The sequence below is a fragment of the Passer montanus genome, unplaced genomic scaffold (genome assembly GCF_014805655.1).
Source record: "Passer montanus isolate IOZ18808 unplaced genomic scaffold, ASM1480565v1 scaffold120, whole genome shotgun sequence".
Classification (NCBI taxonomy): Eukaryota; Metazoa; Chordata; class Aves; order Passeriformes; family Passeridae; genus Passer; species Passer montanus.
Window position 1 is genome coordinate 507118 of NW_024358723.1, and position 16732 is coordinate 523849.

At 50.8% G+C, this 16732-nt stretch overlaps 1 protein-coding gene across 1 annotated transcript; it reads left to right on the forward strand.

Annotated features, from left to right (window-relative positions):
- Nucleotides 1–47: 47 nt before the first annotated feature.
- Nucleotides 48–16674, forward strand: DNAAF2 (dynein axonemal assembly factor 2). The gene is made up of 4 exons (XM_039698112.1): nucleotides 48–1974; nucleotides 2082–2998; nucleotides 12631–12777; nucleotides 14890–16674. Exons 1-4 carry the CDS (start codon nucleotides 1344–1346, stop codon nucleotides 15364–15366), a joined length of 2172 nt encoding a protein of 723 aa, XP_039554046.1. The 5' UTR covers nucleotides 48–1343; the 3' UTR covers nucleotides 15367–16674.
- The last annotated feature ends 58 nt before the right edge of the window (nucleotides 16675–16732 follow it).

Here is a 16732-nt window from a genome sequence, read left to right on the forward strand (position 1 = left end):
GGAAAGGAACATCTTTAAAAAAGAAGAATTAAAGATAAGGAGCACTGGGATAGCTGGTTATCTGCAAGGAGCCTGGAATGGGGGTAGGATTTTGCTTGGGAAACATCTGTGGGTGTTCCATGGCTGCAGCAGCTGTTTGCAGATGGTGTTAGGCAGACAGAAGGAGTGGTAAAATCAAGGACACGATCCTGTAGAACTTCTGGAGAAGGCTGGGAGGAGGAAATCTCGGTGGAGGAAAGTGGGAAGGAGTGAAACTGAGGCAGAAGCTGCTCCGGGTGTTTGTGGGCACGGAGGGCAGAGCAGGGTACCCCAAAGAGCCCACACCAGGTGTGCCACAGGGGCTGTTCCACAGCCTGCTGTGCTGGCACTGCCCAGGGCAGGGCTGTAAGTACAGACTGTAATGCTGGCTTCTCACAAATACTAAAAAAAAATTATTCTATATGTATAATGTGAAAGTAACTTTGCTATACAGTTTTTATTTCTGCTGTTAACTAAACTTAGACATGGTATGGAAACAGCTGATACACTTATGCTTGTGATAACTGAACTGCCTGCTCAGCTGGGATAACACCCCATGAATGTGTGATGAAGACCCCTGCTGCTATCAACACCTACTGTCTGTAAAATTATAGACCAAAATGCAGACTGAAGTGATAAAAATGGACTGAAACCACAGCAGGAAATGTGCATGCTCTGGAAAGGTGGACCAGATGCTAAACACTTCTTAGAACATGCAAGCTAGTTTGGGAAAAGTTTAAATATGCATAATTATGAATATGCAGTAGGCTGATGCAATAGAAAAAGTATGTTAAGGGTTTCTCTGAAATAGCAGGTGTGCTCCTGGCTGAATGCCAAGCACCCAGCTGTTACCTTTATTTTTGTATCCTACTGTCCTTTATTTGACTTAAATTTTACCAGGGAAGTGAACCTCGTTTTTCACAGCAGGAACGAGGAGGGACAGCGGGATACGGGCTCTGAGGGGACAGCAGGACTGGGAGGGAAGCGGGGTCAGCTGAGGATTTAAAACTGCTCTGTGAGGGGATGGCAGCGGAGCTCTGAGCTGTGGCATGGAGAGGGACCATACACTTTGCAGAGGGATGAAATGACAGGGGAAAACCATCCCTGCTGATGCCAGGAGGCCACTGAGGGGAGGGAAAAGGCGAGGCCGGGCCGGAGAGGCCTCGGCCCTGAGGGGCCGCCCGCCATGTTGTTTGCCGTCTCCATAGCAACCACCGCGCCGGCGCCGCCATCTTGTTTGCCGTCACCACAGCAACGCCCGCCATCTTGTCCGGCGCTCCCCCAGCAGCGCTCCCGGCCGGGCCGAGCCGAGCCGTGCCGGGACCATGGCGGGCGCAGGCCGGCTGCACGACCTGGACCTCAGCGCCGAGGAGGCGGAGCGGCTCCAGCGCGCCTTCCGCGACGAGCGCTTCCGCGCGCTGTTCGCGGAGTACGCGGCCGAGCTCGCCGACCCCGAGCAGCGCCGGCTGTACGAGGAGGAGGTGGCGGCGCTGGAGCGGGAGCGCGGCGTGGAGGTGCGCTTCGTGCACCCGACGCCGGGCTTCGTGCTGCGCACCAGCCAGGAGGGCTCCCGCCGCTGCTACATCAATGTCTGCAGCAACCCGCTGGTGGGCGAGCCGCGGGCCCGCGCCGAGCGCGGCGGGCAGCGCTGGGAGCTGCCCTACAGCCTGGCCCCGGGCCGCGAGGAGCTGCGCCCCGCCGGCCGCCGCCGCCTCCTGTACGACGTGGTGTTCCACCCCGCCGCGCTGCGCCTGGCCGCCCGCAGCGCCCGCTTCCGCCGCCTGCTCCGCGACACGGCGCTGGAGGCCGTGGAGAGCCACTGCGGGGTGCGCCTGGACCGCAACAACGCCGCCGTCCTGCGAGGCGTCTCCTACAAGGGCGTCCCGCAGGCGCCCGTCATCCGCTCCCCGCTGCCCGGCGGCGCCCCGAAGCCGCCCGAGGACGATGAGTCCATCCCATTTCTGAACCCCCTGCTGACCCCACCACTGATCCAACCTCTGAACCCCCTGAACCTGCCACTGAACCCTTTGCTGACTCCCCTGCTGAACCCGTCACTGATCCAGCCTCTGAATCTGCCACTGATCCAACCTCTGACTTCCCTGCTGAACCTTCCACTGATCCCATCTCTGAACCTTCCACTGATCCAGCCTCTGAACCCGCTACTGATCCAACCTCTGAACCCTCTGCTGAACCTGCTACTGATCCCATCTCTGACCCCCTTGCTGAACCCACCACTGATCCAACCTCTGAACCCTCTGCTGAACCTGCTACTGATCCCATCTCTGAACCCCTTGCTGAACCCGCCACTGATCCAACCTCTGACTTCCCTGCTGAACCTTCCACTGATCCCATCTCTGAACCTTCCACTGATCCAGCCTCTGAACCCGCTACTGATCCAACCTCTGAACCCTCTGCTGAACCTGCTACTGATCCCATCTCTGAACCCCTTGCTGAACCCACCACTGATCCAACCTCTGACTTCCCTGCTGAGCCTTCCGCTGATCCCATCTCTGAGCCTTCCACTGCTCCCATCTCTGAGCCCCCCGCTGGTCCAGCCACTGACCCCCGCTCCGGGCCCTTCCCCGAGCCCCGGGGCCCGGCCCTGCCCTGCTCCGGTGCCGCTTCCCTCACGGCCAGCCCGGAGCCGGCCATGCCCTCCGAGGGCCAGCCCAGCGAGATGGCCGCCTGCCCTCCCTTCCGTGCCCGGCAGGACGAGGTGTCCCTCACGCTGCTGCTGCAGGTGCCCGGCATCGAGCCGCAGAGCCTGCGCGGGGCCGTGGGCGGCCGCCACTACAGCCTCCGCTTCCGCACGGGCAGCGCGGCCTTCGGCCTGTTCCTGCGGCTGCCCGGCGCGCTGCTGTCCCCCGAGAGCGCCGTCAGCGTCTCGGCCCACAACGCCGTGCTGCGGCTCGCCAAGGCCCCCGGCAGCACCGGCCTCTGGGACAAGTTCAGCTTCGGCCCGGAGCCCTCCGCTCTGCAGGTAACGGTGCCACGGCTGCGGTGTCACCGGGCCCGGTGTGGCTGCTGGGTGCTGGCTCTGCCGCTGCTTCCTCCCGGAGCTGCTCCCGGGTGGCAGCGCCGTGACCTGTCTCGTACCAGGTCACGCCGTGGAGCTGGCAGCTTCACCCTTGGAATTGGAGTGACTTCTGCCTCCCGTACAAAGGTGTTTCTGAGGGAAGTTCTGGTGATGAATGAAAACGGTGCCTGTGTTCTCTATGTCCTTGGTGCTCACTTTTAAGGGCCTGTAAATGGCTCGTGCAGGCTGTTCACACAAAGAAAGCTGTTTATGATACACCAGGCTTACACACGTGTGCACACACCGTCATAAAGTGTAGGGGAGTGTCCCTGTGTCCGTGTTTTGGGACAGAATTCCCATTTACAGCCACAGGAACCCCCCCATAGTTCAGCCAGAGCAGAACAGCAAGCAGCAGCTGTGAACTGTCCCGCTTTGCTGGAGTAAATCATCAGCTGCTCTGTCTGAATGTGATCCTAATTAGTATTTTCTGGTTTTATGGGTTGTTGGGCAGTGATGTTCCCGTGGTGGGGTGGCTGCATCCACTGTCCCCAAAGGGATGCCCACCTTGTGACACAGTCCAGAATCACTCACACAAGTTTTGTGGAGAGCCACATTTCCTCTGTGAGCTCAGACTTGCAGACAGTTTCTCATGAGCAGGGATTAAAGCTGCACAGTTCTTGTGCAACCTTCTAGCCATGGGATTTGGAGTTTGGCTGGAGTTGAGAGCAATAAAACCCTCTGCAGTTTGGATCACGTGCAGTGGGATTGCATGTCCAGGAAGCTGGCAGGCTGCAAGCACATCCACTGGGATGGACTTGGCTTGGAGCAGTTTAATTGCTCCATCCCTCCAACTAGAAATGACCTGTGCATGATTTTGAAAGATATTTATCCAATTAGTGTTTGTGCAGCTGAGACCACGGTGAGTTTCCCATTTAGCAGCCACACACCTCTTACAGCAGCAATTCCTGTGAAGGAGGAGCTGATCATTTCGGGGAAGTATCAGAGATGATGAATTTATGGAGAACCACCCACGCTGGGCTGTTTGCAGAGCATTTCCTTTGCTTTTACCGGAGCAGGAGCCTGCGAGTCTGTGCACGTGGGGCCACAGAACACTCAGGGCTGCTGTTCACTGCCTGCTGCTGCCACGTCAGAAAAGCCACTGTGTAAACTCCTGCCTGTTTTCTGTGCAGGTACTGAGGCTGCCCAGGGAGTCCCCATCCCTGGGAACACTCAGAAAAACCTGTGGATGTGGCACTGGAGAGCATGGCTTAGGGGTGAACTTGGTGGTGGCTGCACTAGTGGTTGGAAGTTTGGTGTGTGGATTTGTTATTGCAACTGGAGGAGCATTTTTGTGATTGAAAGGTTTTAAAAGGCCACCCAGTAATGGGATTTTTGCCTTTGTGGGTTACAAAAACCCCTTGGATATGCTGATTTTATTATAAATTGCAAAATGTTTTGGGTGGAGTAGGAGAAGGAGATTGGGCATTAGTCATCACCTTCCTGGCCATTCATCCACAGCAGACTCCAAGAGATTCTCCTGGCCTCCAGTCCTTTTGGACACTGGGCCTGCAAATTGAAGCAGGAGAAATAAACTGAAGTCATTTGTCCTGTTTGCTTTTTTAAAAATCTGTGCTATTTCCCCAAAGTGCCTGAGAGCTGCACTCGCTGAGAGTGAAGGGAGAAAAATGAATATTTAATTAGAGCCACTATTACTTGCTGCCTTCTGGCCATTAACCATTTGTTCCTGGTCGCTTTTCTTCTACTTATGTTGATTCCTTCAATTTGTCTGAGGCCACCTTGGGGGCTTTTCTGCCTTGAGTCTCATTCTGTAAATCAGAGCTGTGGTGCTTGCACTGAGACCTGGAACGAGTCACATCAGTCACTGCAGAGTGCAGAGCACTGAGAGCCTGAAGGGAGCTTTGGGGCTGAGGCGAGCAGGATCTTATCCTGGAGCTGGAATTTTATCCAGGAGTAGGAATCTTTTCTTACAATCCTGGAGCAGGAATCTTATCCTGGAGCAGTACTTTTACCCTGGAGCAGGAATTTTATGCTGGATCAGGCATCTTATCCTGGAGCAGGAATCTTATCCTGGAGCAGTACTTTTACCCTGGAGCAGGAATTTTATGCTGGATCAGGCATCTTATCCTGGAGCAGGAATCTTATCCTGGAGCAGTACTTTTACCCTGGAGCAGGAATTTTATGCTGGATCAGGCTTATCCTGGAGCAGGAATCTTCTCCTGGAGCAGGATCTTATCCTGGAGCAGGACTTTTACCCTGGAGCCGGACTTTTAACCTGGAGCAGGAATTTTATCCTGAGCAGGAATCTTATCCTGGAGCAGGAATATTTTCTTACAGTCCTGGAGCAGGAATTTTACCGTGGAGCAGGAATCATATCCTGCAGCAGGAATCTTATCCTGGAGCAGGAATCATATCCTGGAGCAGGAATTTTATCCAGGAGTAGGAATCTTTTCTTACAGTCTTGGAGCAGGAATTTTATGCTGGAGCAGGAATTTTATCCTGGAGCAGGAATCTTTTCCTACAATGCTGGAGCAGGCATCTTATCCTGGAGCAGGCATCTTATCCTGGAGCAGGCATCTTATCCTGGAGCAGGAATATTTTCTTACAATCCTGGAGCAGGAATTTTATCCTGGAGCAGGAATCTTATCCTGGAGCAGGACTTTTACCCTGGAGCAGGAATTTCATCCTGAGCAGGAATCTTATCCTGGAGCAGGAATCTTTTCTTACAATCCTGGAGCAGGAATTTTATCCTGCACCTCCCAGTCTGCTTGTTGGTCATCTCCTCTCTCACAGCAGTGTTGCCAGAGGATGGTGCCTTGCAAAAGTGAATCCTGGAATGGTTTGGGTTGGGAGGGATCTTAGTGCTCAAGTTCCATGGACAGGGACACCTTCCTCTGTCCCAGGTTGCTCCAGGCCCTGTCCAGTGTTTTTAACAGCTATGGAATTCCTGCTCTGCTCCATTCTGGGAAAGCCAAGGGTTGCTGTGGTGTTCCATGGAACAGATTATTCCTCCCTGGGTTAGTTCAGAGTCTGTCCCTCCTCGTTGTGCCATGCCATGGTGGCTGTTCCTCCTTGTCCCATGCCATGGTGGCTGTTCCTCGTTGTGCCATGGCATGGTGGCTGTTCCTCGTTGTCCCATGCCATGGTGGCTGTTCCTTGTTGTCCCATGCCATGGTGGCTGTTCCTCCTTGTCCCAAGCCATGGGGCTGCCTGCCCCCATCACTCCCATTAATGCCAATTCCTCCTTGGAAGCTGCTCTGATCCACGTGCTGGTAGAAGAACGAGTTGAGCTCATCCTCAGAACACCATGCTTGCAAGAGAACTTCAAGAGCTGCTTTTCCTTTTGCAGTCAGCAGTGGCTGAATCCCTGTGCTGAAGAGGATCTATTTAGAGCTCAGTTTCCATAGATGCCGAGCACTTGGAATTCCCACCCCAGCAAGTGCCTCTTTTCAGGAAATCTTTGCAGTGCCCTGCTCCTCCTTGGACTTTCACTCCTTGGCCAAACCAGAATGTCCACACTGCAGCTGGACTGGATGATCTTGAAGCTCTTTCCATCCTCTTGATTCTATGACTGGTGATGGCGACCAGAAATCCTATAAAAATAAAGATTCCATAACTTTGAATGTTGTGAGCTTAGGGTCACATATTTCAGGGGTTCAAAAGCCACCTTTGTCACTGCACTGGTGCTCAGTCGCTGCAGCAGAGACCACAGTGCTGATCCTTCTTCAGGCCTTGCTCCAGGCCCTGTTTTTCCAGGGAATGATCTCCTGACCTGCAGAAGCTGCCTGATTTTCCCACTGCTAGGATCTCTGCTCTTTGCCTCGAAATTCCAGCCATGGGCTGTGCTCTCCCCACTGCTCTTCATTGCACTTCACCCTCTATAACCTTCTACACCTTTTGCTTAAATCCTGGGAATTCAGGCCTGGGAAACTCCAGCATCAGAGAGTTCCCCTTCATTTCCAGACAACACAGCCTGCGGAGAAAATGATGGAGGAGGAACTGTTGGGAGTTAAATAACCATTAATACAATTTGTGAGCCTGCCAGGCAGGGCTTCTGAGAACATGTCCCAGTGTGTCCTGGTTTATGGTAGTGCTGGAGCTGGGCAATTATGAAAATTGTGCCTTTGGAAAGCACTTGGAATGTCTTGGAATGTTTGGCCTCCTGGGGTTAAATGCTCGATTCCTAAGAGAAATAAAAAGCAGTTTTCTGGGGGTGTACTGAGCTGCTGAGACTTGGGGGCTCAGTTCTTGGAGCATGTGAAACAATTGGCAGGGAATTCATTCTGCACTTCTGGGGTCATGTGTGTTATTTTCATGGGATTAGAAAAAGGCTGCTTCATGCAGGAATTCCCGTCTGGGCCGATCCACACCCTTCCTGCCCTCCTCAGGGGCCTGCAGTGGGTTTGTTCAGAGGATGTGTGCTCATTCCTCTGGGCAGTTCCCCCTGGGTACCCCTGGCTGGGCAGGGAGTTGCAGCCAGCCCATCCCTTTCCTAAAAGACCCTGTCAGATCTCGTGGAGAATATTAGGATTTAACTCACATAAACCCCCACGGGGCTCCAGAGAGCAGCAGGGAGCAGAGGAAAACAGAGGAAATATTTCCTCTGCTTTCCTATGCATTGCTTTTTTCTTTTCTTTTTTTTTTTCCTCCCCTACATTTACAGGCTGAAAAAGATTATATTGAACATTCCTGAGGAGTTCATGGTTGGAGCTGGGTCTGAGTTAGGCTGTGTGTGAGGGATCCAAATGGGAATTGCTCAGAGATAGGGAAGTTTTGTTTAACTTTCCTGGGAGTGTTGAGGCCTCCATGCAGGATGTTCTACATGGGAGTGATTTTTCTGTTTGGCACAGCCACCAGTGCCTGGTGAAGGAGACCCTTTGGAAGCTCCTGCTGCTTTTTCCTTCAGAAAGCAGTGGGTAAAAAAAATGTGGAGCTGTTGAAGCAAGTCCAGAGAGGCCATGGAGCTGCTCCAAGGGCTGGAGCTGCTCTGGAGCCAGGCTGGGAGAGCTGGGAATGTTCCCTGGAGAGGAGAAGGCTCCAGGGAGAGCTCAGAGCCCCTGGCAGGGCCTGAAGGGGCTCCAGGAGAGCTGCAGAGGGACTGGGGACAAGGATGGAGGGACAGGAGCCAGGGAATGGCTCCCACTGCCAGAGGGCAGGGATGGGTGGGAGATTGGGAACTGGGAATTGCTGGCTGGGCTGGAATTGCCAGAGCAGCTGGGGCTGCCCCTGGATCCCTGGCAGTGCCCAAGGCCAGGCTGGACACTGGGACACCCTGGGACAGTGGGAGGTGTCCCTGCCATGGCAGGGCTGGCACGGGGTGGGATTTAAGTTCCCTTCCAACCCAAACCATTCTGGGATTCTGGGATGATTGAGTGCCCCTAGAAGAGGCTGGGGCCTGGTGAGGTGATCTGGGCTGATCCAGCCTGGCCTTGGGCACTGCCAGGGATCCAGGGGCAGCCACAGCTGCTCTGGGCACCCTGTGCCAGGCCCTGCCCACCCTCCCAGCCAGGAATTCCCAGTTCCCAATCTCCTATCTACATTTCCCTACGTCACTTGTGTGGAGCTGGAGGTGGCAGAGCTCTGTTGCTGCTGGCACTGGGACCATGTGGAAATCTCCCCAAGGACTGGAAGTGCCCCCTTGGGCCATGCTGGGCTGTCCTTGCCCTCTCTGAGCTCAGAATTTGAGCTCTTGTGGATAAAAGTGTTCCTTGGTTGGCAAGTCAACCAAGCATGGAGCCCTGAGAGCCGTGTTGGGACGTGTCAGACGTGGATGTTTCAAACCTTTGCCACCTTTCATGGAGAAATCCATCCTGGAGAGCTGTTTTGCTCTCATTTCCAAGCTATTTGAAGTTATAATTTTCAATTTCCAAGCTACTATAAAGACTTATTGTAATAGTCAGGGGTTGCTTCTAAGAAGATGCTGCTGGAAACTGGGGCTGTTGAATGTAATCCTCCAGCAGTTTATTTTTGGTTCAGTTAATTCTGTGCTCAGCATTTCAAGACTCTTGGCAAGTTTTTTGGGAGGTCAGAGAAGGACAAAGAAGGAGAACACAACAAACTTATTATTTCACATTTTTCAAAGCAATCCCTTTCCCAAGCTACATTAAGGACCATAATTAGTTTGCTTCTGCTATAAAACAAACTAATTTCTGAACAGTCTTTAATTGGTAGCTGCATTTTGGGAATACCATGACTACACAAAACAGTTATGTCAGGAAACATTATTAACCTGCTGATGAAGCTCATCAAAGCTTCTTTGGAGCTGTTTCATCTTCACAGTCATGAGCACCTCAGAAAAGTTTTCATTTCACTACAGGTACCAAGACTTTGAGCTTCAGATTCTCAGCTCTCAGAGCTGGTTTGTGCTGGGATCCCACAAATGCAGAGGTCAGGAAATCCAGGTCCTTTCCCATATTGGCATCAGTTGGGTTTTGATGAGAGAGGTTGTGGCTGCCCCATCCCTGGAAGTGTCCAAGGCCAGTTTGGATGGGGTTTGGAGCAGCCTGGGACAGTGGAAGGTCCCTGCCTTGGAGCTGGATGGGATTTAAATCCCTGAGATTCCCTGATCCTCTCATTACAGGAGCCACCAAAATAATTTAAGCTTGAAATCTGTCCTGCTTTTCAAACTTGCAGCCTGCGTGGGAGGTAAGTCTGGATGGAAAGTGTCTTCAGTTTGGAGGAATTAAAGCAGAATAAACCCATTTGGGTGCTGAGGGAGCCAGGAGGGGAGCAGCTCGGCTGTGAGACACAAGGATGGGTTTGAATGATGAAGTGTTCCAGAAACCACAGTCAGCCCTGCTAAGGTTGATGTTAATTTGGTCTCAGTTTAGTCACAAATGGGAAAAATGAATGTGTACCAAACAGCAGATGACAGTGTGTGCAGGGAAAAACAAATTAAATTCAAAGTTGCTAAGAGAGCATCATAAATACCAGAAAATAAACGGCTGAAATTGAAGAATTATTTTACAGGGTCATTGAAATCAGCTGCAGATGGTTGTCCTCTGTTTGCTCTGGCTTGGAAGGCAGAGCAGGCTTTAGAATAAATTCCTGAATCATTTTTTTCCAAGGTCTGTGCTCTGATAACATCTGCAGTAATATAAATGCCTCGGTGTGTGCTCCCCGTGAATGCAAAGTCTGAGTTACAGTGCCTGGTGGAACAGGCTAATGATAATCACCTTCCTGATAACAAACACACCCCAGGTCCTTGATTTATGGCAGGCCGTGGGTAGGGATGGGATAACATGGTAAATACTTCTGGGAATTCAGTGTTGGGCTGGGATGAAACTTGGAAAAATTGGTTTGGGCAGTGAGTCAGAATTAACGGAGCAGCAGCACAAGGGGTTGCTTTTTATCCTCATTTAAAGCACTGATTAATCACAGAATTGTGGGATATTCTGAGCTGGAAGAGACCCACAGGGATCATCCAGGGCAGCTCCTGGCCCTGCCCAGACCCCAACAACCCCACCCTGGGCAATCCTGGCAGCTCCTGGAGCTCTGTCAGCCTCGGGAATGTCACCATTCCCTGGGGAGCCTGGGCACTGCCAGCACCCTCTGGGGAAGAGCCTTTCCTGATAATAGACCTCCCATTCAGTTTTTGTTTTTAAATTGTATTTTCTGTGAAGAAATCAAATTCTTTTGCTTTTAATCAGGAAGAAATTCTCCAGAAAGATTCAGAGCGTTTGTTGCCAGATTTCAAATCCTGATTGCTCCGAGGAGGAGAGGGAGGGTGTCCCTGACACAGCCACAGAGGCAGATTTTCAGAGGGAAAAGAGGTTATTTTCCTCATTTTATGGAGGAAAAGTAGGATGGGACTTGGTGCAGCCTGGTCTAGTGGAAGGTAATGAAAGGTCCTGAAATAAATCCCATGGCAGGGGTTGGAATGAGATGAGCTGTGAGGTCCCCTCCAACCAAACCATGCTGAGATTCCTGACTTGCATTTTCAGCTGGGTGAGGAGGGTTGTGCTTTGCTGTCCTTGGAAGTGCAGGCAGGGCACCAAAATCCCAAATCCCCTGCAGGGAGGCTGAGCTGTGTGTGCTCTGTGGGCCAAGCAGCCCAGGGCAGAGCTGGGAATGCTGAGCTGCCCCAGGATGGGGTTCAGGAGCTCGTGGTGCTGCACAGATTTTGTCTCTGCAGCCCCTGCCTTGTTCTGAACTCTGCAGAGCATTTCCACAGCCCGAAGCTCTGGCAGATCCCTCTCTGGCAGGCAGGAGAGGATGCAGCACGAGGGAATAAGAATTTTAGGCTTTGCATGCAGAAATGCAAGAAGGCGGGATGTTCTGAGAGGGTTTTCAGTCAGGGCAGCTCTGCTGCACTTTAATCTCTCCCCAAACCATCCCAGCATCCAGTGCTGGCTCTTTGCCTGGATTCTAATCTTTCTGGATAGAAAATGAATCCAATCCTCTGCCTTGGAAAACCAACAGTACGTGTGTTATGACTTTCCATATTGTGATTTCTAATTTAACTAGTGGAAAAAATAGGACTCTGGCTTATTTTTGCAGTCCTGGTTTGGTTTTTTTTTCAAGATGACAGTTAAATTTTGTACCTCAGACACAATGTGACATCTGGCTGTGCATAAGGCTCCATCCACAGGGGGCCAAAAATGTGCAGAATTGCCTTTTTGCTTCTTGGTCTGCAAGATGTCAGTGATAATTGAATTTAACTTTCACTGGATTGACAAGAAGGTTGAACTGGACCGAGAAATTGAAAAGTATGACTTAATGTGGAAGGTTTGCAACTTGTCCCTGTTATTTCCAATTAAATAAAGAAGGTAATTCCCAGAACCTAAACCCCTGCTCCAGGTCAGACCATTTTTATTTTGTCTGTCCTTCCGCTCAGCCTGCACAGATGATGTGTGAATAACACAAGGACAGGGAGAGCTCTGCAGTTCTATGAAACAGCCCCTCCAGGATATATTTTAGGACCTTTAATTACCTGTAACTGATTTAAATCTCTAAACCCGTAGCAACACGTTTCAGGTTGTTTATGGACAGCCTGGAAACACACCCCAGGCTGTGTCTCTGCCTGTGGATACCTCTCCTTTTTGTTTTTTTGGTTTTTTTTCCAACTGGTTTGTCTGCACGGAGATGGGAGCAGCCTCAGTGCTGGGTGTGGATGCATCCAGCCCTGAGGGTTCCAGATCTGATCCTGCAGTGAAGATCCTGCAGTGCCCCTCCAGGGAGGTGTTTGTGTTTCCCTGCAGACAGCCAGGCCACAAACCCACAGCAGTCTGACACCTTCCTGGGCTTGAGACAGGTGGAACGAGGTTGGTACAGATCATTTTTCAGAGAGAGTCTGCGCTATGTTTTAGTCACCCACCCAAAGAGAGAAATAATATTTCCTTTCTATTTGATACGATGCAGATTTGCACTTTCAAGCAAAATTAGCTGAGCACTGGTTTTAATTAATTTCACCTCATTCTTTGAATGTCTGGCTTAGAATTTCTCTGTCAAGACTTGAGTGTGCTGTGAAACTTGGGAATTGCTGTCCTGGCTTTCTTTGCAGTGAGTTTTTAGCCCCAGTACCCCTGAAGTGTAGCACAAAAAGAACATAACCTGCTGTTTTCTGTCTTTTTCTTTAGGAGAGATTGTTTGTCAGTGAGGAGAACGTTGATGGATTTCTAGGCACTGCTTTCTGCCCTTCCCCTTGCTCCCAATCAGCCCTGGAAAGCCAGCCATTAATTGAAGTGCTGGATGTTACTGAGGACAGAATTCAAATCAGGGTGGAGGTAAGGATCCAGCAGCAGCACAGGCTGATTTATGTTCTTCAGCAAGATCCTGTCAAATCCCACTGAAACAGCTTGGTTCCTGTTTTGTCCTGAGGAAGCAGGGAAAGCCCAGGACTGGAAATGTCACTTTTCAGAAGTAAAACTTGTCTTTGTGCCATTTCATGTGACCAAAGGATTGAAACCTCCTCTGTTTCATTTGGAAGGTGCAGAGCTGTGATCCAGCCATTTAAAAAGTGTTTTTTCCTTTCAGGAATAGCTCACCCACTCAGCCTTGTACAGGTAGAGAAATCCTAGAGGGTTTTGTCTGGGAAGAATCCTGCCTCATCTTTATTCAGTCCATGTATTGGAATACTTGGTGGGTTCCTGTTGTGTAGATAATTAAACATGAGGCTATTAATCTTAAACACTGGTCTCAAATTCAATCCTTGTAGTTTGAGGCCTCACTCAGTCTCTCCTTCCCCTGTCCAGAACAAGCCTGGCTGTTTCTGGGATCTGCCAGGGGATTAAACTGGCAAAATAGATGGACACATGAAGAAATCAAAATGTTCATTTTGTCAGGAGCAAAATGTGAGGCAAACCCCCCACATTCACTGGGATTTCTGGGTAGGCACTGCATCCAAAATTCAGAATAAACTCTTCCAGAAGGGAGCATAAAAAGCAGAAAGCAGCAGGTCCTGCTGTGGCCATGGGCTGGAGACTGCAGCTGGGTTAATGTTTAGCTGGGTCACTGGGAGGCGAGCTCAGAGGAAGCACACGACCTCTGGAGCTGGGCTGGAGCCTGAGCAGTTCCCAGAGATAGGGGATCCAGCTCAGCTCTCACAGCTGCTGTGGGCTGGACATGAAAAATTGAAATTCTAAGTGTTGGAGAGCAGATGAGTCCCTTCTGGAACCTTAGGGCAGCTGAGATAGCTTAAATCATCCCATTCCTGCTCCTGTGTGGGGCCAGCAGTTGGAGTTTGTGGGAAATAAAGGTAAGAGGATTTTTAGAAAGTTGTGAAAGTAGGTTTTAAAAATAGAAAGAGTAGAGAATTTAGAGGTAGTTGTAGTTGTAAAGTTTGAAAGTAGAAAAGGTATAATAGTATAGTAAGTAAGGATATTAAACAATAGTTTGAGTTTTAGATTTGGTTAAGGTGGATTTTAAGATTGTAGAAAAATATGTTTCATGTGCTATTGGCTAGAAAGTTTTTAAAATGCTCTGTAACAGAAAAATCTTTGCCACTAACCAGATGTAAACTATTACCATCTTTCAATTATCTCAACCATATAATAAGACTGTAATACCACAATAAAACTCAAAACCCATATCCCAGCAGTCCCATCCCATTTATACAATCTGCAGCACAGAGCTGATGATTCCTGAGGGTCCCTTCCAACTCAGGGCATTCCATGACCCTGTTCTGTGGGAGAGCTGTCCCGTTTGGAAAGGACTCACTGGAGTTTCCTGAGTTTCCTGTGGTTTGGGGCTGTGAGAGGGAGACTCTGTCTCTGATTCCATGAATCCAGCTGCTCTTGGATAGATCCTGCCTGCTCCTGGCTCTGCACTGACAGGGACCTATGAATGACCAGCTGTTCTTTGCCAAAACTCCCAGAAATGGTGAAACGGGGCAAGTGCTCTTTGGACAGCACCTCTCCCAGCTCCTCCTCTCCCGAGGCAAACTGCAGTTCCCAGATTAGCCCCACAGGCCAGGAATTTCCCTAACTGCAAGGCTCCAACCTTGCAACAAGAGCTGAGATCCCCTGGCTGGTTCTGCGGCCGCTGGGATTTGGGGATTTGGGGATTTGGGGACCAGGCTGGGTGTGGTGAGTGGCTGGGGCTGGAAGGGGAAGCAGGAAACCCTGGGGAAGCAGAAGGACCTCCCTGCCCCTCATTCCCACACACCAGACAAGAGCAGGCAAACCTCAGCACCCGCTCACTTGGATTCTGGAAGGAGAATCCTGGAAGGAGAATCCTGGAATCACAACCTGATTTGGAACCTTAAGGCTCCAAATCAGGCTTCCAGGGACACTTCCCACTATCCCAGTGGAGCTGAGCTGTTGGAGAAACAAATCTCTCGTGTCTTTGCGTGCACAGTTTGTTCCAGCTACAAAATAATTCATTTATTTCCTTGACAGCCACAGGAACGTGAGGGACAAGGAGCACTTGGCAGCTCAGGGGGAGCCCACAGCCACAACCCCGAAACCAAGGCAGAAACAAAGCGTCCCGCAGCCGAGGGAGCTGCTGCAGGAGCCAGCCCAGCTCCCACAGCCGCAGCAAGGGGAAGAGCAGGCTGTGCCTCACCCCATTGTCTGCAGCACGAACCTCCTGCCACCGGCTCAGCGAGTCCCGGCGGATCCGGCCGAGCGCAGCCCGATTTAGAAAGTGCTGCAGCAGCAGCAGGCACAGCCCTGGGCCTGGGAGCAGCAGCAGGGCTGCAGGGCCGTGGGGATGGGCCTGGGGAGCAGGGGGCAGCCCCGGGGCCGGGCAGCAGGGCAGGGTCCCCCGTTCTGCGGGAGGTGAACCCCGAGGACGGCAGCGTGCGGATCCTCCGCGAGCACCGCGCGCGCTGCCCGCTGCGCTTCCACAGCCCCCTGCTCTACGAGCTCGACTAGCCTCTGTGTTTCACCATTTCCTTCTCTTGTTCCCTGCCTGTTCTGACCTCCACGTGCTGCTGCAGGACACAGAACCCACGAGTTCTGTGGTGCAACAGCACAACTTTCCATTCTTAACAGTTTAACAATTTTCTAATCGCATCCATGGTAATAATTTTACTTATAAGAAAAGTTGCTGTTGGAGGTGACTCTGAGCTCCTGGAAAAAAAAAATGTATCTTTATTGTTTACATAAATTTTTTTATTCTCTTCCCACGTTTCAGGGATTATTTGTATATATCCTCAGTCTAATGGCTCCCTCGGGAATTGAGCAGTAGTCATCATTTTTCAAACCTTTCATTTGGTGATAACTGCGGGATTAGACTCGCAGTGATTCTTAGCAATCAAATGAAATTTCTAATTACCCGGAGAAGTTCTAATTAGTCTCCTAGAAATAATCAACATTTATACCCTGTATTCCATCCCAGTGCTGTGCTTCAGATCTGCAGCACCCAGATATCCCCCAGCTGAACAAATTCCATTGCACAAGAACATCCTCTGGGTGCATGTCTGCTCTCAAGTATTTACAATTGGTGAAATGGATTCTCTTTAGCCAGATTTAGATTTATTTTTCTCAGTTTCCCTCGAGTTTCAGCGTTTCTCCCCTCCCTAAAGCAGAATAACCAAGAGAACACATCTAATAATAAATTTCCTGTTCCCCTTTCTCACTGCTGCTGAACCAACTTCTGGTTTTGTTTGAGAGGTGCTTTAATTTTGCCTCGTTCCAGGGCTGCTCTGTCACATTTCTGTGTGAAACACCAGTTTGTGTGTGTGGTTTCAGAGTTCAGCAGCAGCCACAGCTGCCCAGGACGCTGCCCTGCCCTCCCAGGTGGCACGATCCTGCTGGAGCTTGGCTGGGCTCAGCTTAACCCTGGCAGCTTTTTGGGACAGGTCTCCAAGGGTGAGGCACCAGCACAGCTTCAGCAGCAGCCCCGACCAGTGGAACAGCACACGGAGCAATTACCTTGCAAAACTGTGGTTAAATAACCCCTGGAAAAAAGCAAAAAGCAGCATTTTTTTTGGTCTGACATATTTCTGTGCGCTACAAAAGCTGCTGGGTGCTTCTGGCACAGCTGAGTTCACAGAGGGGTGGCACTGAAGCTGCTGGAGCGTTCACAGACAGCTCTGTGGCCCCAGCTCAGCCCCTTCCCACCACCCAGTTTTCACACAGCTGATTTGAAACAACTTCTTAAAAAAAATCCAAACAAAAGAGATGTTGTGCCACCAATTTGCTACTCTTTTCTGCCTCAATTAATGAGTATCATTAAAAATTTAATGAAGTTAAATGCACACTGCTAGAAGGAGTGATGGCACGTGTCCAGCCCTCA

Coding starts and splice junctions, on each gene's coding strand:
- DNAAF2 (XM_039698112.1), top strand. CDS start 1,344: ATGGCGGGCGCAGGCCGGCTGCACGACCTGGACCTCAGCGCCGAGGAG. Junction 1,975..2,081: donor CGAGGACGATGAGTCCATCC/CATTTCTGAACC, acceptor TCACTGATCCAG/CCTCTGAATCTGCCACTGAT. Junction 12,778..14,889: donor GAATTCAAATCAGGGTGGAG/GTAAGGATCCAG, acceptor TTTCCTTGACAG/CCACAGGAACGTGAGGGACA.